The sequence below is a fragment of the Syngnathoides biaculeatus genome, chromosome 9, assembly GCF_019802595.1.
Source record: "Syngnathoides biaculeatus isolate LvHL_M chromosome 9, ASM1980259v1, whole genome shotgun sequence".
Lineage (NCBI taxonomy): Eukaryota > Metazoa > Chordata > Actinopteri > Syngnathiformes > Syngnathidae > Syngnathoides > Syngnathoides biaculeatus.
This window is the reverse complement of record NC_084648.1, coordinates 24,863,183-24,886,634: the sequence shown is the minus strand read 5'-3', so window position 1 is coordinate 24,886,634 and position 23,452 is coordinate 24,863,183. Positions and strand designations below refer to the sequence as shown.

Here is a 23,452-nt window from a genome sequence, read left to right as displayed (position 1 = left end):
GCTCCAGCACTCCCATGACCCTTGTAAGGATAAGTGGCTCAGAAAATAGATGGATGGTAATAATAGTTTCTAAGAGAACAAAATACGCTCAGGTACAGTATTTCTTTCCACTTTGAAAGCCAAAATGCCTGCACTTTTATGTGTCCCAAATTAAACTTTTTGATTTGCAACATGTTTTCTGAAGAGGATAATTACATTTTTGGATGTATAGAATTTTTCTCCTATTGCTTAACATTCCTTTTCCAGAAAAACTAACACAAATGTGTCGTCGCGTCTTAAGAGTTCCTTTTTTTCGTTGTTTTACAAGCTGTTCTTCTATGCCACTCAAATGTTCTCGCTCTTAATACCTCATTATGTTGTTGCAATACACCACAGGGGATACATAATTTGAAGGCCCATGATGTGGTGATGATGCACCATGCTCAGAGTAGGAGAAAAGCAAAGTAGATGTTATTTCTGAGGCATGTATGAATTTGGGGAAGTTGCTGAACAACTGCTAGTCTTTAACGTGAATGTAAAAAAAAACAAGGTTTAAAAAGACAGGGTTTAATGAGCAGTTAGGATCATGTATGCATTTGTATATGCAGTGTTTGAAGGGCAACATGGAAATTGTGCAACTCACATGGTTGTTATAAAGCTGTTTATTTCCTTACCGTCATGCACTTATGTCTTTATTGTTATGGAAGAAGTGTATTTCACTCTCCTGTCACCTTTTGCCGTGTAAATGTGTTCTAGTAATGGGTCCAAGTTAACAGTGCGTAACAAAAAAAAAAAAAAATCTAATGATTTGTGGCATCTCTAAGCCAGGGTATGACGAAAAAAAAAAAAGATCTTAGACCAGGTTTTTTTACTTGATCTTGAGAGTTTGAGCTCCTTCCATGTCAACATGAAAGTGCCTGTACTCTTCTAAAGTTTCTAAACTTTCAGGGGCAGATGGTGGTTACCGACTGTAAAGTGGTGGTGGGGGAGAGTGTGGCTCGACAGCATAGGATGGTGGTGTGTTGGATGATTAAGAAGATTAGAGCAGAGAATCAGGTGGTGGAAGTTGAGAAATAAAGAATGTTGTGTGGCCTTTCAAAAAGAGGTGAGACAGGCTTTAGATCAGGGGTGTCAAATATACGGCCCGCGGGCCGGATCCGGCCCGTCTAGTGGTTTGGTACGGCCCGGGGAAGAAAGCTGCATTGTATAAAAAAATATGAATTTTCTTTAAAATTTATAGTTCTTGTATTATCCGCTGGAGGGCGCAGTGTTTTAGTACGTGCAGACAACATGAAAGCAACACTGCGGCGGAACTAGGACCACCTTGACCTGGTAAAATTGAACGTCTGTACAGCGCCTATTGGCGACAATTGCATTATCTACTTTTGCGTTTGCCTCGCACCCTCATCAGCAAAATGTCTTTGTCAAAAAGGAGAAAAGTAGACACAGAGTGTCGGACTTTTCAAGAAAAATGGACATGTTCTTATATGTTCACGGAGGTGAATGGGAAACCCTTGTGCCTAGTGTGCCAGCAGCAAGTTTCGGTGCTTAAAGAATACAATATTCGGCGCCATTACGAAACTCAGCATGGTGAAAAATACAACAGTTTGCATAGAGAATTAAGAAAACAGAAGGTAAATGAAATGATGGCGCGTCTGAAGAAACAGCAATCTGTTTTCACCCGGAGCCGAGAAGCCAGTGATGCTGCGGTGAAAGCCAGCTACCTGATTGCGAGCCAAATAGCAATGGCATCAAAGCAGTGATGGAGAGTTCATCAAAAACTGCTTGCTGACGGCTGCTGAAATTGTGTGTCCTGAGAAGCGACATGCTTTCGCCAATATAAGCTTGACAAGAAATACCGTGGCAGACAGGATTTCGGAACTCTCTGCAGATTTGGACCACCAACTAAAACGCAAAGTGGGGTCATTTGTGGCATTTTCTGTTGCGATTGATGAGAGTACTGATATCACGGACGTCGCTCAACTGGCCATCTTCATTCGTGGAGTTGACAAGACTTTGAATGTCACAGAGGAGTTTCTCGAGCTGGTGCCGATGATCGACACCACAACAGCTGAGGACATTTTCAGCTCCGTCGTTGGAGCGCTGGACAGAGTCGGAGCGGACTGGTCACGCGCCGTAAGCCTGGCTACTGATGGTGCGCCGTCAATGATCGGTAAAAAGGCAGGTGTTGTGACAAAGTTCAGAGATAAAGTACAAGCCGCAAATGGGGGAGGTAATTTTTGGACATTTCATTGCATTTTGCATCAGGAGGCATTATGCAGCAAATCGCTAAGAATGGATCACGTCATGGAGGTGGTTGTCCGAAATGTTAATTTCATCCGAGCCAGAGGTCTCAATCATCGTCAATTTGACAGCTTTCTCAGTGACTGTAACATTATCCATGGTGTGCCTTATCACACGAACGTACGATGGTTAAGCAGAGGTGCTGTGCTAAAGCGCTTCTTTGATTTACGTGATGAAATCGGACAATTCATGGAGAAAAAAGGTAAACCTGTTAAGGAATTACAGTGCCATCTGTGGCTGCAGGACCTTGCGTTTATGGTTGACATCACTGAGCACTTGAATATTCTAAACAAAATGTTGCAGGGACGCAAAAAAATCGTAACACAGTATTATGACAGCATACGTGCATTCAAGTTAAAGCTCGGGTAATGGGAGACGCAGGTGGCAAGCGGTGACCCTGCTCATTTTCCCTGTTTAAAAGATATGTGCGCAGCAAGCGGTAATTCTGACGTGAAACGGTACAAAGAGAAGATTTCAGGGCTGTTGATGGAGTTTGAGAAAAGATTTCAGGTTTTTAGCGAACTCGAAACAGATTTTGCAGTTTTTCGCTCACCATTCACAGTCAAAGCTTCTGATTTGCCTGTTGCCATACAACTTGAAATCATTGATTTGCAGTGTGATGTAGAACTGAAGGACAGATTTGCCTCTGTAAGCTTGGACACATTTTACAAGTACCTCCTACCAGGCTATCCCGCATTGACAGCACTAGCTGCTAAAACATTGTCCATGTTTGGGACAACCTACCTTTGTGAGCAAGTTTTCTCACTAATGAACATTAATAAAAAAAAGCTGCGCTCAAAGCTCACACATAAGCATTTGAATGAGATTCTGAAATTGGCTGCTTCTCAGGACATGATGCCTCATATTGATGCACTTGTGCAGGATAAACGATGTCAAGTTTCAAGGGCAAATTCCAAGCAAGACGAATAATTGCTGTGAAAGTTATTCATTTGTTCAAATTGCTTTCCAGATGTTGAAAAACAGTGTTTTTAAGTTCCACAAGGCTGGTAATAAATGTTTTTGGAACATTGTTACTATTTCTGTGATCAGTTTTATGTACAACACATTTAAATATATGTTTAACTCTGTAAAAGTGTTGTTAAAATTGCACATACTTTATTTATGTTCTTATGTTATTCTCTTGTTCATAATATATTGTTCATAATGTAAAAGGAAAATTCTGTTAATAAACATTTTGATAATTTACTCATTCTTTGCACTAATTATTAGTATTAGTGACTAATACAAAGGAAAAAAGTGGGCTTATTGTTAGTTCTATGTAATTTTGCAATGAGTTTACTGGTCCGGCCCGCTTGATCTCAAATTAAGCTGTATTCGGCCCGCAGACCAAAGGGAGTTTGACACCCCTGCTCTAGATGGTCAGGAAGAGCTCCGAGAAGACTGGATTACTTCTGCCAAGGTATTCAGAGAGGCAGACAGGAGAGTACTTTGGGTGTCTTCTGGTAAGAAACGGAAGAAGGAGACTTGGTGGTGCAACCCCAAAATACAGGAACTCATCCAAGGAAAGAGATTAGCGAAGAAGAAGTGGGACACGGGGAGGACTGAGGAGAGGCGAAAGGAATACATTGAGATGCGACGTAGGGCAAAAGGTAGAGGTGGCGAAGGCTAAACAAGTGGCATTTAATGACATGTACTCCAAGTTGGATACGAAAGAAGGAAAAAAGGATCTCTACAGGTTGGCCAGACAGAGGGATAGAGATGGGAAGGACGTGCAGCAAGTAAAGGTGATTAAGGAGAGCGATGGAAATATGGTGACTGGTGCCAGGAGTGTGCTAGGTAGATTGAAAGAGTACTTTGAGAAGTTAATGAATGAAGAAAATGGGAGAGAAGGTAGAGTAGAAGAGGTAACCATGAATGTCTAGGAAGTAGCAATAATTAGTCAGGGAGAAGTAAAAAAGCACTGAACAGAATGAAAAATAAAAAGACAGTTGGACCCGATGCTATACTAGTGGAGGTATGGAAGCAATTTGGTGAGGTTGCTGCGGAGTTTTTGACCAACTTATTCAATAGAGTACTAGCAGGAGAGAAGATGCCAGAAGAATGGAGAAAAAATGTGCTCATCCCCATTTTTAAGAACAATGGCTATGCTACTACAGAGGAATAAAGACGATGAGCCACAAAATTAAGTTATGGGAAAGAGTAGTGGAAATTCGACTCAGGACGGAAGTAAGTATCTGCGAGCAACAGTATGGTTTCCTGCCTAGAAAAAGTACCACAGATGCATTATTTGCCTTGAGGATGCTCATGGAAAAGTACAGAGAATGTCAGAAGGAGCTACATTGTATCTTTGCAGACCTAGAGAAAGCCTATGACAGAGTACGAAGAGAGGAACTGTGGGAATGCATGCGCAAGTCTGGTGTGACATGTATGAGGACAGCAGAACAGCGGCGAGATGTTCCGTAGGTGTGTCAGAAGAATTTAAGGTGAGAGGTGGGACTGCATCAGAGTTCTGCGTTGAGCCCCTTCCTGTTTGCGGTAGTAATGGATAGGCTGACAGATGATGTTAGACTGGAATCCCCTTGGACCATGATGTTCGCAGATTATATTGTGATCTGCAGTGAAAGCAGGGAACAGGCGGAGGAACAATTAGAAATATGGTGGCACGCAGTGGAAAATAGAGGAATGAAGATTAGCCGAAGTAAAACAGAATATGTATGTGCGTGAATGAGACGGCCGGAGGAGTAAGAGTGAAGCTCCAGGGAGAAGAGATAGCTAGGGTGTGTCATGGTCCTGCCGGTCCAGCCCTGCCTGTGCGGGTTCCCGCGTGGCCACGCTGATTGGATGCGCACACCTGTGCCTCATGCTGGCTGATTGGCCCCTGTGTATGTAGGACTATGGGGACGACTGTTCCAGTGCCAGATCGTTGTAACTCATGCCCCGTTCCTGCACTCCCGCACCGCTGATCGACAACCCGTGTGTGCCGACCTCCGCCTGTTCTCCGACCGACCCCGTAAGCCAGACTCCTTTGACATTCCTACCTTCTCTGATCGATCTCCCGTGTATCGACTCCTGCCTGCCCGCGGACCTGCTCTCTACGCCCGATGTCCTGACGACCGCTGCTGCACCTGACTGCCTGCCCGACCTCGGAACAATAAACGTTTTTCCCGAATTACCTCTGCGTCTCCCGACTCCTGCATTTGGGTCCTACCTCCCTCTCGATGGGTCGTGACAGAACGATCTGGCCAAAATAGGACCCAGCAGGAAAGACCCAGCGTTGCCGGGACCGATGCAAGGCAGACCGACTGCCGGAGGACCAAGCCTGTCCGACTCCATCAGGTCCTCCGCTTCCGTGTCACACGCTCCGCCGGCGAGCTATGAATACGTCCCGAGCATGACCCGTCCAGCACCTCATATTCTTTTGGACTCTGATTTTTCGGACTATGGGGAGGACCTTGATTTATATGACCGGCTGCCTGACTACGACTTGGATTATTTAGACTATGAATCTCTTCACCCGATCTTTAATCCCAGTCAGTTTGTTTCACCTCCCCGCGTGTCCAACTCCCGAGTGTCTTCGCCCGGTAGGTCCGAGTCCTCCAATCCGTCTACGCGCTCCCTTGTGTCTCCCGCTGCGCGCCAACAAAGACACCATCCTCGTCCACCCACTCCTCACCGGCCGCGGTCAAACCAGCAGACCCGTGGCCGGTGAAAAAGCTTCCAGTCCAGAGGGAGGAGGGGTCGCCAAACCACGAGGTGTTCTGCCGTGAATTGCGGGTGGAGATAGAGCAGCACAGTGTCCAACTGGCGGCTCTCACGGCCCAGGTTCGGCAGGGATTGGAGAATCAGCCGAGCTACACCGACGTCGCGATTTCAACGGACTCGTTGATTACTCTCGTTCACGCTGCAGTGGCGACGTACCCGCTACCGAGCCAGGTTCACATCGCTGTGGCAACGGACCCACCACCGCACCATTCTCACGTCGCGTTGGAAACAGCTCCACTGCAGGCTCACACTGCGGTGGCCACTGATCCGCTACCGAGCCAAGCCCATGTTGCAGTGGGAACGGATCCGCCACCTTGCCACACCCACATTGTAGTTTTGGCTGTTTCACTGCAGGCTCACGTTGCAATGGCCACTCGTTGACGACCGGTCCGCGGTCGCCCCACGCTCCTGCTTCGTTGGCGACCGCCCCGAGGCCGCCCCACGCTCGTGCTTTGTCGGCGATCGGTCCGAGGTCGCTCGACGCTCCTGCTTCGTCGGCGACCGGTCCACGGTCGCTCCCCGTTCCAGCTTCGTCGGCGACAGAAGATGGCTATGGCTCATTGGCATCCTCATGTTCCTGCCAAGCAGACGGTGACGGAACCTCCGTCGTCTTCGCTCCAGTCCCGGCGGTGACCGGTCCGCGGCCGTCAGGTTCCCGTCCAGGAGGTGGTGATGCCGCCGCTGCCTCACGTTGCTGTCCAGGAGGTGGCGACGGTTCCCCAGCCACCTCACATTCACGTTTATAATAACTAGTTCTGATACTATTTCTGCTTCTTCTTCTTTATTTATACACTATTTCTGCAATTTGTCCATAAATCACTGAATGGTTTAGGCCCAGTACATTAATGGTAATGCAGTCTAAACCCAGTTGTGCCCTGAGATCGACGGACTCAGGTCAGAAAGTGGACTACGGAGTCCAAAGCAAACAGGGTGAAGTGAAGCATTTTGCCATTATCTTGGACACAAATGGAACAAGTTGCCAATAGAAGTGGTGTCAGCCCTAAGTGTGAATATTTTCAAATTAGGTTAAAAAAAAAAAAAATTCTTCATGCTTTTTATAACATTTCTGCTTTCAAATGCTATTTCTTGCTGTTTTAATTGCACTTTTCTTAATTCATTTATTTTCTCTTTGTTTTAAATGTTTTAAGCTTTTTTACTGTTTTTAAAATATCTTCATCATGTAAAGCACATTTTGTATGAAATGTGCCATACAAGTAAATATGCTTTGAGCACACGTTTCTACACACTTGGGACACAGGATGGTCCTTTGTTGTCTTTGTTAACCTCAGAAATAAGTAGAAAGTATGCGAAACTCAATTTACCTCGTTGAAGAGATGTTGAATGACTGTAGCGAGAGCTTCCGCTTTTCTATTTGCTTGGTCGAGCAGTTCCCAAAGCTGCCCAGTCTGGTTCTTCTTCTCCGTGGGCTCTTCGGTCTGTTTCTGTTTAGCTGTGACTGCATTTTTCAAACGCGTTCTATGTTTGGGGCTCGACCGTGAACCTGGTCTTGATTTGAATGTGGGTGCAGGGGGTCCTTTGATGCCTGACCCAGAATTGGTGGAAACAGTGACAGCCACTGAGGAAACTTGTGCCCCTGGCACATTGGCATTCACCACATCTGGTACCTTGGAGAAAATACCACTTTTTTTCCGACACATACATTTGAAACAGAAAGGTAACCGTAGACTGCTAAATCACCACATTAAATTGAAAGAAGACCAGCAAGGGAATGCATACCAGCGCTCCTGATGGATCCTGTTGCCTGTGTCCTGCTGCAAGTGCTGGAACTGGAAACCTGCTGCAATTGTTTGTGGATCTTGCAAGGACATCCCGGGGCTTGTTTTTCTCAACTGCGAAAGAATGACATCCTCTTATTTTGTGGTTGACTGGCAGAACATTCAACATAATGTGACTCTCCTTCCACACACACCATTAGACTATTAACAAAATATTGCGGGATAAAAAAATGAAATTGATTCTACAAAAAAAAAGGGCATTCCTCAACTTAGGGACAATTTTGCACAAAGATGGGAATTAAATAATAAAAAAACAACAGAAATTAGTCTCATTCATCCCCTTTCATTAGAGAATAAGCCCTTCTAACTGTTCAGCCTTAGGCAGATGCATCATGGGATTGTGTCGTATTGATGGTAGAAATGTGTGTGTGTCCGTGTATGAGAGTGCTTCTGTTAAATAGGTTCTGTGTTTGCATTAAGGAGCACATTACCAGAGAGAAAAGCAATTAGAGAGCTTATGCTCATCTTATCTCCCAGTAGTCCATCTCTGTACTCTCCATCGTTATCCTCTGTTTCTCATGCTGGTTGGCAATAATTTATTGGCTCTACTGGCTCCACAGACCAAGTATTGATTCCTGAGTCGGAAAAAAGCTCGCTTTAGCTAGACAAATAGAGATGACTCCGATTCTGATAATGCAAAGGCTCGGATAGCAGTCTTAACTGTTGCAGCTGAGGCTACACAGTTAATGTCTAACGACAGTGGTGAATTACACTGTAACGATGATCAATCAACCCTGGCCTGCATCTCTAGTGAATTATTTTCCACACTTCAGCAAAAACAGCTACAAGTCATTTATGATGAGAATCTTCACTTAAAAGTTGGGTTGGTAGAATTAGCTGACAAAGCAGCTATTGACCAAGTGCTTGAATTATGTACTGAACATCAGCGAGCAACTCTTCTGCTTCTGGTGACATCCAGCGGTTACCAAATGCACTTAAATGCTGAAAGCAGAATATTCCAAAAAGATGGAATAGTCCTACGCGATCAGGAGAGAGATGGCAGTCCAGGAGCGAGAGCTTTCCCACCTCCAACAAACCCCCACCCCAGTCTGCAGTCTGTCAGGTGGCCTCTTTTGTGGCTGAGGTTTCTCACCCTTGTCCTCAGAACTATAAGGCCAACGCGCTACAGCTGCTCCACCGTTCCACCCCCAGATAAAAATCATTTAATGTTCTTAAGCTAACAACTTGAGGACAATGTGTACAATTCCATTGATGTATCATGAGTGGAACAAACAAAGTGCTCCATGCAGGAAAAGGTGACATAAATACAACTCCGGAGTTCCTAGAATTTGGGATTCTGCATTAAAAATATGACCAAAATTGGTCGAAGGCAAATTCCAACTGATTTTGCTAAACATTCTAAAAGTGAAAGATAAAGTTCATGTGCTTTTATATTGATTGCTAATTTCCTAATTGAAAGGTAAAGTTCTATTTGGAGTGGCTTCTACGAAGATACTGACACCTGCTGGTGGAAACAACAAAGGGATGCAGCACTGCTGTGAAAATAATGTCACAATAAACATCATCAACAGCATGTTATTGAAAAGTAACTTCAATTTGGGAGTCTTTTCCCAAAACATAATACATCTCCACATAGTTAACTATTAAACAGTTAATATTCAGATAAAGTTTATCCCAGCAAGCAATTGTACATTTTGTTGTAAATAGTTGGCCTATCAATTAATAAGGCGTATAAACAGTAGCTATGTCGACTGTTGTTTTCAAACCCTCTAATGATATATCTACCATTTTCATTCCTTAGCCGCTTATCCTCACAAGGGTTGCAGGGAGTGCTGGAACTGTCAAGCTGTCAAGGGGCAGGAGGCAGGGTACACTCTGAACTGGTTCCCAGCCAATCGCAGTGCACATAGAGACAAACAGCCACACTCATAATCAGAATTAAAGTGTCCAAATCATGTTGCATGTTTTTGGGATGAGGGAGGAAACCGGAGTGCCCCGGAGAAAACCCACGCAGGGATGGGGAGAAAATGCAAACTCTAAACAGGGAGGACTGGACTTGAACCCAGGTCTTCAGAACTGTGAGACCAACGCTTTTCAACTGATCCACCGTGCCGCCCCGATAAATCTACCCATTAACCCTTTGTTGACCTATGTTGCATTTTTGCACATGGTACATTAGGGCCCCTTTTACAGTTTACCGACTTGGCATTTGCCATTATTGACCAGTGCTGTACAATTTCAGTTTACCTGGAACCTATGTCAGGATGGCTTTAAAACATGTAACAGTTATAATCCCATGCAAGATTTTGGAAACTGTGGTAAAACAAATTACAGTTGTTGAGTTGGTGTTTGGGTTAACAGTAATTTAACAATAAGTTAATTTTATATATATATATATATATATATATATATATATATATATATATATATATTTTAACTTTCAAAATGATATAAAAAGCGTTGGCCTCACAGTTCTGAGGTCTCAGGTTTAGTCCCGGACCCGCCTGTGTGGAGTTTGCATCTTCTCCCTGTCCATGTGTGGGTTTTCTCCAGGCGCTGCAGTTCCTTCCACATCCAAAAACATGCAACATTAATTGGACACTGTAAATTGCCTCTACGTGTGATTGTGAGTGTGGTAGTTTGTCTAAATCTGCCCTGCGATTGGCTGGCAACCAGTTCAGTGAGTACCCTGCCTCCTGCCCGTTGAGACCTGGGGTAGGCTCCAGCACTCGCCATGACCCTTGTGAGGATAAGCACCTAAGAAAATTGATTTTCATTGTAATCTATACCAATTATAAATTCTTATTATGACCAGGGAAAAAGACTTAACTGAATGTTTTTAACACAGAAACAATATACACAGGACAGAACAGCTGTACAGTAATTCCCTCCATCTCAAAAGAAAAAAATATCTCCATATGTGAATATGTAGAACAATACATAAAATGACTGTTCAATTGTTTTGTGTGTTTTCTCTGGATCTGGGTGGTGGTGGAGGAATGCTTCATGTAGTGCAGGAGCACAGCTTACGCTTTCACATCTCTCTTTGCATTTTGAGGGTGAGCTAGCATCCATGAATTCCAAGATAATCTAATCTGCCTCCTGTACTTAAAAGGTGACTGGTGTGAATATCGCCCAAGTACAAGATGCTAACAGTGACTGAGAAAATGGATGGATGGCTGATATAAAAATTTATTTTCTATCGACCCTTAGTATATAGTGACGCGAGGGAAAGAGGTAGCAGGAAGGGCTAGTTGAGGTAAAATAAAAAGGAGTGGAGGAGCACAATATTTTGTCTTCTTAAGGTATCATTTGTATTTTGAATGGACAATCGTCAATAAACTGGTCTGCTAGCTCTGTTGACTGGCAGCAGCATCTCCATCATCATTCTACATCAGGGCATCAAACTTTCAGTGTAGTTATGGTTTCCCTAAGAGGGCCATTATAACTGAAACCATAAGGAACATTCAATCGCATCATTATATTTACACATCGAATTTATGAACTACTTTTGGAATCAGAAATCAAGGGTAATGGGCTCTTCAACTGTTGTTGATTTTTGGTAACAGAAATGCTTGCAATAGCGCTGATGAGCTAATTTATAATTCTATTCAACCTGCTCACTTCGAAAGAGAACATCAACATCTTCATTTCTGCCACGTCCATCTCTGCCTCCTATTGTCTCTTCGCTGCTAAAGTCTCTAATCCAGCCTCACCTGTGTGAAGTTTCCATGTCTCTTCACGTCTCTGTGGGTTTTGTCCAGGTACTCTGGTTTCCTCCTACAGCATGGTAGGTTAGATGAAAGCTTTAAATTGCCTGTAGGTGTGCATCAGTGTCAATGATTGTTCGTCTATATGTGCCCTGCGATTGTTTGGTGAGGAGTTCCATTTCTACCACGCCTCTCTCCCAGACTGAGCTCAGATAGTTGCCAGCATACCCATGACCCATGTGAGGATAAGCGATGCGGAAAATGAATAGATGGCTGGATGAAAATTAGCAAATAAATATCAGCACGTTGCTTTTAAATTGTTGTTCTCTGGGAAAAAAATCTTGACAAAACAAATAAATTAAATATTAAAAACAAGTCAATTTGTCTAAAATAATTTCTGTGCCAAGGGAATTGTACAGTGTCGTTAAAAAGTATTCGCGCCCTTCCTGATTTCATTTTTTAATGCATAAAAGTTTAAAATCATAAAAGAAATTTTAATATCACAGAGAAACAGCCAAATCATATACAAAATCAAGTTTTCAAATGACAATTCAATTTTTTAAGGCACACAAAAAAAAAAACAAAGGTTTCTGACCCTCTGTGAAAAGGTAATTGCCCCCTGAACCTCATAACGGGTTGCGCGAGCAGTAGAAATAACTAAAATCAAGCGCTTGTTGTAATTGGTGATGAGTCTTTCACAGCGCTCTGGAGGAATTTTGTGAACTGCCCATTTAAGGTCACACCCCAGCATTTCAATTGGATTTAAATCTGGACTTTGACTTCGGCACTCCAATCCTTTTTTTTTTTTTTAAGCCATTCAAAGGTGTATTTGTTGGCATGTTTTGCATCGTTGTCCTGCTGCATGATTCAAGAGCACTTGAGTTTGAGGGCATGAACTGATGGCCAGAGATTCTCCTTAGGATTTTCTGGCACACAGCAGAATTCATTTTTCCATCAATCACAGCAAGTTGTCCTGGTCCTGAGGCAGCTAAGCAGCCTAGACCAGCACACTGCCACAACCATGCTTTACTGTTGGCAAAATGTACTTTTTCTCAAATGCTCTGCTGTTTTTACACCAGATGTGAAAGGACACCACATTTTCCCAAAAGTTATATCTTTGACTCGTCAGTCACAGAATGTTTCTCTAAAAATCTTGAGGACAGAATCTTGCAGAACATGCAACAAATAAAGGGGTTTATGTTAATAATCAGTTCTACATTTTATTTTAAAAGTTTGATAACCATGTGTGTAACAAACAAGAAGTCTTGTAATGACACCTGATGGCAACAATAATAAGAGTTTACATAATCTACGCATTCCCACATACAACTATTCTAAGAAAAACAAATAGTGTCACTGTCTGTCCAGAATATAAACAATACATGACCTGTAAGTTCAACTTAAACATCCATCCATTTTCTTAGCTGCTTATCCTCACAAGGGTCACGGTGTGCTGGACCCTATCCCAGCTGTCAACAGGCAGGAGGCAGGGTACACCCTGAACTGGATGCCATCCAATTGCAGGGCACATAGAGGAAAAACAGCTGCACTCACAATCATACCTAGGGGAGATTTCGAGTGTCCAATTAATGTTGCGTGTTTTTGGGATGTGGGAGGAAACCAGAGTGCCCGGGAAAACTCATGCAGGCACGGGGAGAACATGCGAACGCCACTTCACTCCAAAATCCAGGTGCGGCCAGGATTGAACCCTGGACTTCAGAACACTTTACAGCTGAGCCACTGTGCCGGTTTCAACATAAACATATAATAATAATAATAATTAAAAAAAACACAAATGGGGACAGTCTAGTAATAAATAAAATTATAATACAGCATGACCCACTTTGAATGCTGATACAATCCTGATGTTTTAATCAAGGACTTTGGCTCTGGACAAGCACATTTTGAATTGGATTTTTGATCAAAAGCACACCAATGCACTTTAATTTCACAGAGAACATCTCCAAACAGTGCCAAAAATATTACATTTGTCTCTGACATTGGAAAATTTTCCAGTCAGTTTAGCAGATACATCCTCTAATGCCCTCATCTGCAACTCCATTAGGGACAACTCGACTTCAGATTAACGGTTGTACGACTGGACGGGCCTCAAATGAATCACAGTGTGCGCGTGTGTGACTATGTGCATCCACTAACTAAAGCCTCTATAACCTACATTTTAGGCTGATGGAACGCAGCAGTGGGAAAGTAGGTCTGTGGAGCTCAGACGGAGAAAAACATAGTAGGCAAACGTGGAGCTGGGGTCAGATGGCTCTGGAGGAATGAATTAGATCACAAGTCACACAGTGATGGTGCACCTGTGTTGTCAAAGGTTAAGTAATTACCAAATAGGGCTAATTGCTAAGATTGTTTTTTTTACATTCCTTGGTAAACTGAACATAAGTGTAGGGATGTACATCCCCATTAGACGCTTGTGATACACCACGACAGACTGTTGAATGTGATCCATATGTAGAAACATTGACAGAGTTTGATATATAGTAGCCGGTAACACAATGCAGTAACGTATGCAGTGTTGCATTATGGAAGACTGTACAAGAGGATTTCCTTTTTGTTATATTGTTTATTCTTTTACAACACCTTACATATTTAACCGAGAAAGAAAAAAAAAACAACCAACTTAAAAGACTCAAGCAACTATAAAGATGTCCTTAAAAATGTGGCCAATATAACTGAAACCCTGATCCCCTTTAAATGAATACAGCAAAAGTGTATACAGTATATATACGTAACAACAACAGCCACAGCCTTCCACAATGAGAAACCGTTTTCAGTGGATGAATTCGGAAAAGCCACATGGAGGTCCTTGGTTAGTTAGTAGTACATTTATGTAAGTCACTTGCTGTCCCTTCGAAGCTTCAGTAGCACAGCTAAAAGGAGAGCCCAGTCATAACTATTTATCACGCCACAGCTGAAGCACTCATGTGAAAAGCGGATGAAAATGCGCACAGGCGCGCGCAGTGCAAAGAAAACGCCTGGCTCTATTGGATCTAAGTACATAGCCACAATGGCTGTCAAAGCTGGTACAGTACACTGAATAATAAAAAGCCCCACAGCTTGAAGCAACAATGGACAGGCGATGAGAGACAAGTGGCTGTTTTAAAAGGCAGGTTTTAAGTAAATATGAAGAAAACTGGAAAATAACAGAAACTACCATTACAGATATAACAAAAAATAGAAAAATATTATGTAAGAAAGACACATAGCCTACATGTAGATGTGGCCTGAGCAAAAGACTTACTGTAAATCCCGCAGCCATTGGTTTATACTGCAATATTTCTTATTGGCAACATGAAATAATTCCCAAAGCATGAGTTTCTTTGATAGCTAATCTCTCCTTAAACATGAACATATTTATCTTCTCTTTGTATGTTGGATGAGGGCAAATTAAAGGGATGTCATTGTATGACAACACAAGGCAAAGTGGTCTCACAGGAAAAGGATGAACCAGAAGGATGAGTGACAATCAGTCACACCTTTCTCAAATGTTTTGGAGTTCGATCATATCAACAACAAGGTGGCTTACGGGATGATTAAGGGGAGAGAGATGACAGTGACATCTGCAGACCTGCGTGGAAGACCACTGTGTTCTTTCTGTATCCGGACAGCAGCTGAAGATTTCGGAAAAGACCTTTGGCTGTCAGCTTCACATGGAAGTCTGACAGTGATAGTCTTGGAGACCATAACATCTTCTATGTTCGTCCTCCACAATTGAAAATCCTCTTCAGTTCAATGAAAGTGGCTTGAAGATGCAGTGATTTTTTTTTTTTCCTGCTGCCGTTCAGTTGTCTCAGCAAAACACACCTCTCACCTCTTTGATTTCTTTAGCAGTTGCCCTTGCTGCCTTCTTGTAATCTGCCCATATACAGTTGGACAAATTGAATGACAAGTAAAAAATGTCCCATTTCTGATATGAATTAAATTAATGAAGAAAAGTACATCATCTCAAATTCAAAATTATATTTATATCCTTGATTCTGTACTAAAGAACTATATGGATGAAGAAAAAAAATGAATTAAAGTGAAAATCCGTTCCACTGTCCTTCACTACATCCAAGTAGATGCCACAGAGACCTCACAGAAAACAACAACAAAAAGCAATCTAAAAATTCGGAGGTACACTGCTTGAAGAAAAGAAAATGGTGGCAAATGAGCTGTCGATTTCCCAGCTGTCAAGGTTGGTAGCGAGCCATCTGGTGAGAAAAGATGGTGAGGAAGAGAGAGCAAATGAGGAAGGAACAAATTAGTATTGACGACCTGCTAGAAGGGAGGGAGAAATGGGAGGAGAGACCAGCTGGTTTGTAATCCGTCTCCGTTTATACACGCTGGAAACAAACAACTCTGCCAAACTCCATTTTCATTTAGTCACAAAGAATGAAACAAAACCTATGTGACACAGCGCAGTCCAAAGCTATTTTGCTGCAGTTTTGGAGCTACAGAAAGCCGGTACACAAAAACAGAGCAAGGGGAATGGAGAAGAGGGGGAGGGGACTGGCTGGGATTTGAATAATCTTCCCCAATCATCTACTCTCCCAATCTTTCTCTTTATTCTTTTCAAGACCCCTTTCTCAGTTTTTCTATTCTTCTCCAGCTATACCTTTTGTTTTAATAATAGAACATAATGGGGAACCATTAAAAAATAAACTGGTTAGCACATCTCGACCCGTGTTTGAATGTGGTGTTTGCATGTTCTGCCTGTGCCTGTGTGGGTTTTACTCCAGTTCTCTCCCACATCCCCAAAACATGTGGTAGATTGATTGAGGGGTCAAAATTGCCAATAGGTGCGAATGTGAATGCGTTTGTTTACATGTGCCCTGCGATGGCTGGTGACCAGTCCAGTGTGTACCCACTTACCCAGTCAGCTGGAATAGGATTCAGCACTCTGGCAACCCTAATGAGGATAAGCGGTACCATCGACTGGACCTAAATCCAGATAAAAATCATTCATCCATCCATTTTCTTAGCTGCTTATCCTCACGAGGGTTACTGGAGTGCTGGAGCCTATCCCAGCAGTTTTCCGGCAGAAGGCGGATACACCCTAAACTGCTTGCCAGCCAATCGCAGGGCACTTGGAGACAGGCAACAGTCACACTCACAATCACTCCTCGGGGAAATTTAGAGTCTCCAATTAATGCATGTTTTGGGGGATGTAGGAGGAAACTGGAGTACCCGGAGAAAACCCATGCAGCCACGGGAAGAACATGCAAACTCCACACAGGCAGGGTGGGATTTGAACCCAGGCCTTCAGAACTGTGAGGCTAAGGCTCTACAACTGTTCAACCGTGGCACCCATATACTGTTCATCTGTCATTTATCTTAAACCGGATCTTAATCAAAGATGTTAAAACTGTCAGGTTTAAAATGTCCATATCCTGCTCATTTGCTGATGTTTACTTAAATCTCCACAATATTGATTCAGAACATGTCTACTCTTCGACAATTATCTGTTTTTATGGCAAAAACTGATACTTTGTGTCAACTAAACTTTAACAACAGCAAAAAGTTAACTGCTTTATTTGATCCCAAACTCACTTTACCACTCCTTCCAGAGTGCTTTCAAAACATAAAAAATATGCCAAGATGCATTGCATCTACTGTATCTGTAAAGATAACATGACGATTTGCCTCATATGCAAAGATGTAGGTAGTAATGACAGCACATTCAGTTTTTATTCAGAAAATTAATGATTAGATGTTTTGCTCCCAGTTCATGAGTTGGAATGTTAATGTCAATGACAAAAATAGCTAAAACAAAGCGGTAGGTAATTGAATCTCCACTTAAAAAAAAAAAAAAAAATCAACAAAAGGAAACCTTTATTGGTTAATAATAATTAATAATTAATATTCAGCAATAAGTGTTGAGTTTGGAAAAGTGAACTGTACCCTTTTCTCAGTATTTAATAGAAGCACTCTTTTGACCTAATACAGCCATGTACGTACAGACTATCTTAGAATCCTGCAGGTGTTTTTTTTTTTGTTTGTTTTTTGTGTTTTTTTTTTAAATCAAACTCCATGTGGGCTTTCATGTGTGTTGCACTGAGGAGAGGCTTCTGTCAGGCCACTCTGCCATAAAGCCCTGACTGCTGGAGAGCTTTAGTGATGGAGTGATGGTTGACTTTCTCGAACTCTCTCCCATCTCCCACCTGGATACCTGGAGCTCAGCCAGAGTGGTCTTTGAGTTCGTCTTTACCTCTCTCAACAAGGCTCTTCTCCCCCGATTGTTCAGTTTGGGTGGGTGACCAGCTCTAGAAAGGGTACTGGTCCTCTCAAACGTCTTCCATTAGAGTCTTATGGAGGCCACTGTGCTCTTAGGAACCTTAAGTGCAGCAGAATTCTTTTTGTAAACATATCTGCATCTTGCCAGAATTCTGTCTCTCAGTTATTCAGGGACTCACTTGCTCTCACTTTAAAAATTGACAAGAGACTCATGGATCGGGAGCAGGACAACACCTGGCGGAGGAGTACCCTTTCACGTATCAGGAACACTGGCACTCGTCAAGGTGTGTCTGCTGATGCGGAGGAGCCCATGCAGCTGGGCCGCCTCGGCCGGTCACCCGAGGAACGTCTATGCTGGCAAAGGGAGGGACTCTGCTTGTACTCCGGGCAGTCAGCGCACATAGTGACCCGCTGCCCGGTCAAACTAGCTGGTACCTCACCCCTAACCCTGACTACGGTGAGTCTCAACCTCATCCAGGACAGCACGGACCAAGCACTTCCTCTAGTCACCCTGTGTTTCAGGAGAACAGCTTTCATAGACTCTTATTTGGATGCCAATCTATTAAATTCACATCTGGTGAAAAGCATGGGTCTCAGGACTTTTGAGGTACCGTGCCCCTGTAATGCATACAAGGTGGATGGCAGCTTTCTGGGCAAAATAACCCACTGTACTCAGACTCTCATGATGACATTCCCAGACACTCATTTGGAACGCATCAGCTTCTCTGTTTTTGACACCAAGAACTATAATATAATATCGGGAGGGAGTCCATGGCTGGGATTCCATAACCCCCATATCGACTGGTCAACTGGACAGATCAGGTCTTGGGCAGCCAAGTGCGCACTAATGTGCCTCTTGGGGTGGGCTGGGGGAAGAGGCCATTCAAATCTCGCGAGACGAGCCAGACATGTCTTCAGGCCCCTCCTGTTACCATGCCTTGATGGAAGTATTTTCCAAGTGCAATGCCAAGTCGCTTGCTCCTCACAGGCCATATGAGTGCGCCATTGACTTGGTGCCCGGCTCCTGAGCTCCTCGCGGGCCACTATATTCTCTTTCAGGTCTGGAACAGCAAGCCATGAAAGAATATGTTGAGGAGTCTCTGGCTGCAGGACTTATCCGGCCCTCGTCGTCACCGGCCAGGGCAGGCTTCCCTGCGGCCTTACATTGACTATCAAGGACTGAACGACATTACAATAAAGAACAGGTACCCTCTAACCCTAATTGCAAAGACCTTTGAACTCCTGAAGGGGGCCAATGTGTTTACCAAGCTGGACATGAGGAGTGCGTACCACCTCGTGCAGAATAGATAGGGGGACGAGTAGAAAACGGCATTCAACACGCCCATGGGGCATTAAGAAAATTTTGTGATGCCTTTTGGACTCATAAATCCACCTGTCGTATTTTGGAATTTTGTCAATGATGTTTTACGCAAAATGTTCAACATAAGTGTTTTTGTGTAGAGATATTCATGGATCCCTGCAAGGTCAAGGATGTTTTTCATACGGCCACTCCGGAGTGACCTTGACCTTGCAGCGATCCATGAATATCTCTCCCTCCCCCAAGACAAAGCCTAACAATTATACAGAGGGTTTGTGGAACTCACTTTTCCACCCTGACATACACGTCATGATGCAATAATTGCACCGAACGTGCCTGTCATGGGATTTTTCGCCTGGGGAGAAAATCAGGATGTCATCTAGGTACACAAAAACACTTATGTTAAACATTTTGCGTAAAACATCATTGACAAAATTCCAAAATACGACAGGTGGTTTTATGAGTCCAAAAGGCATCATTAAATTTTCATAATGCCCCATGGGCGTGTTGAATGCCGTTTTCCACTTGTCCCCCATCTATTCTGCACGAGGTGGTACGCACTCCTCATGTCCAGCTTGGTAAACACATTGCCCTGCAGATGGTACTGCGCAAGGGGCACTCAGATAAGGCCGCGGTGGACCGTAAGAGGGTGCCAGAACCAGTTTACAGGGTGGGTCAGCGAGTCTGTCAGCTAAAGGCCTTCAACTCCGAGCGGAATCCCGGTAGCTTGCTCCCAGGTTTATCGGTCTGTTCCCGATTACAAAGGTTATCATTCCGGTCACCACTCGACCAATCTGGGATGGTAACACACTTATCTGTATAGATTTTACATCTTGCATTCTTATAAGGAATAGTTCCTGTATGCAGAAATGCCTCTTGTTCTTTGTTCTTGTTGCTATGTTATTTATTGTTCTTTGTTCTGAATATCATACCAGGGCAGCACCGACTGCCGGAGAAAAATTCCTTGTATGTTGTTACACACTTGGCCATTAAAACGGATTCTGATTCCATGTTAGACTGCTCAAGCCTGGCTGGGTGGCTGTGTTGGTCCTGCCTGCCAGGCCCTCTCCTACTCCACGTATCGTGGATGGGGGTCCGCTCTACACTGTATGTGTCTGGTTGACTGAGAAGGCTATGGTCCCGAGGAGCGGTTGTGGATTCCTTCCCGGTTTATTGTTGACCCCTCGCTCATCAGGGACTTCCATGCCATGCATAAGGTCTGGTCCTCGCCAGATCGTTGTACTCTCATGTCATGTTCCCGCAACTCCATGTCCTTATTCTTACTCTGTGTACCGAACCCTGCCTAGAAGGGTGACTCTGACACTGCTGTTTGTTTGGTCTGCCTGCCTGTGTACTGACCGTGGACTAAATAAATACGCTTCCCAAACTGTACCTGGTCTCGTGAGTCATGTATTTTGGGTTCATCCTTGTGTTCTGGTCATGACATGAACTGACTGTCCTTTGCAGGTTCAGCACTATGCTGATAGGGAAACTCGTAGACCACCAGAGGCAATATCCAACAGGAGAGCAACCCAAACTAAAGGAACCAGATCTTTAGGAATCTTGAAAGCTATGTCTTGTCAATGCTAAACAAGCCTTTAATGATTTCCTCCCTCAGCTCGTCAGTCTGATCTGCGTCTTTTAGGCTTGTATTGTATCCCCATCCTATGTTTTTAACTCTGCTACCAAGGGAATGGGTGGTACATTGATTGTCAAGTAGGTTGCCATGCCACGAATAGCAATGGAGCAAGTTGATAGTAATTGGCTTGTGTGGCTCGGGTTCATGTGTTGAGCTGAGCCCTAGAACCAACTCTCAATTTGAACACCTGATGTCGCCAAACCTGATTATACTTGAGTGGATCGCCTGCACGGCAAAGGTCTCTCTAATAAACATAGCCTTCCCACTTAGCATCTCACCGCATTACATACATATACCAAAGTCAGTAACCTTAAAAACCCAATTGTTTTCATATCTTTGTATTCACATCTTGTTTTTGACAAAGACATCAACAGGATGCATTTCAGACAAGGAGACAGAAGGGCCTTTCTGCAGGGAGTAATAGTGGTAGGACAAGCTGGCAGGGAGAGGTCTTCGAGCAACTTGGGATGCTTATTTTTGAGTTATTCTTTTTCGATTGGGCACGAGCAAAACAACTACTATAATAAGGTAATGGCAGGATAATACCATCGATATTACGTGGTTACCTAAGAAGGGCAAGTTGTCTTGACAATTAATCCTTAATCCTAAAATTCCTTATTATTAAATTAGGCTTTGAGCTTCGTAGGATTTGATCACTCCTAAAAGGCTCACTCAAAAATGTATACCTTCCCGATTTTCTAATGCTTTTGAATGCCTTTAATCTTGCTTCATTTTTATTATTTTTTACTACATTTATCCTTTACTTCATCCTACTTACCATCAGTGTCATCATATTAATCATTTTTCCTTTTATTGATTTATGTTCAATTAACATCGGATTTTGCCTTAACAATGCAATCGTACCCCGCATCTGGCGGGAGTAACTGTCATGTAATGAATGTTATCTGAACAATTTTCATCATTTTATTAAATACTTAAAATTCCACTTTCATCTATCGTTGTCAGTCTTATAATAAATTGTCTCATCTTTTACCATTCATCCTCATTAAAGATCGATCGTCAATGACATTAACAACATCTAGTCGTGAATTCCATTTTAATCAGTCACTCACTGATAAACTCCAGCTTAATATAAAAACAAATCCGTACGATCCTAACAATGATTGTTACATTTACTAGGACAATGACAAGTGCAATCGATTCATAAGAGATGAAGGTGCTGTAAAAGCGGAGCGATCACTTTGTCACCCTTTTAGTCTATAAGGTTACTCGATAAGGATTGATAAGTGAGGGCAGACCGGATTGGCTCTGCAAAACTAAAGGCAGTTAGTTCACCAAGGCGAATTCATCTCGACACCGACTTAAGAAGCTCCCGTCCCCCTGCATGCACGGCGTTAGTGTCGGCTGGGTTAAAGGGGTAGTTTAACCCTTTAAATGGAGAGTCGGTCAGGACATTTCTCCCGATTAATTCTGCGGATAAGCGGAATCTGACATGATGTAAAATCTTTAGGTAAGGAGCTTTCCTTTGATAATTCATATGCTCCTGGACACACCGTGCTACAGCTACATACATGCACGAGTAATGTTTGAATGAAGCTTAGCCAACAGGCATTTTGGTACTGGCAACTTGTTGATGTAAGGGTGGTCATGTCATGCCTATAGGCACAAATTGGAGGTAGTTGCTGTCCGGGCTGCTGACACTCTCCTCCAACACCTCATCTCGATGCTCTGATGATCACTTCCATCGTCATGGTAAAAGCCCAAAGGGAGTTGGAGGGGAGACAGGGAGACAGCCATAATGGCCACTTCCAAAGATTGCCAGGATAATGTATATTAATATAACAATAATAATATTGATATTTTATGCTGCTGTTATATTTGAAGTAGTTTGTAACCATGTTTGAGATAAGAGTCAGGCACATGAAAGATGTTTCAGGATGTCCAGTTAACAGTGTGGGGGATGGATACAAAAGCATTGGCCAGATCCATCCATCCATCCATCCATCCATCCATCCATCCATCCATCCATCCATCCATCCATCCATTCATTTTCTGAGCCGATTATCCTCACAAGGCAAGTTTGGACAATTAAATAAATAAACCATTGAATCTTCTTCTTTTCCTTTCGGCTTGTCCTGTTAGGGTCGCCACCGCGTGTCATCTTTTTCCATACAAGTCTATCTCGTGCATCTTCCTCTCTAATACCCAGTGTCCTCATGTCTTCCCTCACAACATCCATCAACCTTTTCTTTGGTCTTCCTCTCGCTCTTTTGCCTGGGAGCCAAATCCTCAGCACCCTTCTACCAATATACTCACTCTCACGCCTCTGGACATGTCCAAACCATCGGAGTCTGCTCTCTTGAACCTTGTCTCCCAAACATTTTTGGAGACAACATCTCTGCCTCTTTCGAGGCATGAAACCATACTGTTGCTTGTAGATACTGACTTCTGTCCTGGATCTACCCTGCACTACTCTTTCCCATGACTTCATTGTGTGGCTCATCAACTTTATTCCTCTATAGTTGCTACAGCTCTGCAAGTCACCTTTGTTCTTAAAAATGGGAACTAGCACACTTATCCTTCATTCTTCATCTCACCTGCTAGTATTCATTTGTATAAGTTGGTCAAAAACTCCACAGCCACCTCTCCAAATTGCTTCCACACCTTCTCCGGTATGTCATCAGGACCAACTGCCTTTCCATTTTTCATCCTTTGTAGTGCCTTTCGAACTTCCTCCTTGCTAATCATTGCCACTTCCCGGTCCTTCACACTTGCCTCTTCTACTCTTCCTTGTCTGTCATTTTCTTCATTCATCAACTTGTCA

At 43.3% G+C, this 23,452-nt stretch overlaps 1 protein-coding gene across 1 annotated transcript in view; it reads right to left on the bottom strand.

The window, feature by feature from the left end:
- The window catches only part of LOC133506189 (microtubule-associated tumor suppressor 1 homolog A-like), a 56,596-nt gene that overhangs the window by 13,970 nt on the left and 19,174 nt on the right, over positions 1-23,452 (bottom strand). The window contains exons 4-5 of the mRNA XM_061830086.1: positions 7,744-7,856; positions 7,329-7,631 (exon numbers count right to left, since the gene is read on the bottom strand). Coding sequence (XP_061686070.1) covers positions 7,329-7,631; positions 7,744-7,856 — 416 coding nt within the window. The remainder of the gene's footprint in view (positions 1-7,328; positions 7,632-7,743; positions 7,857-23,452) is intronic.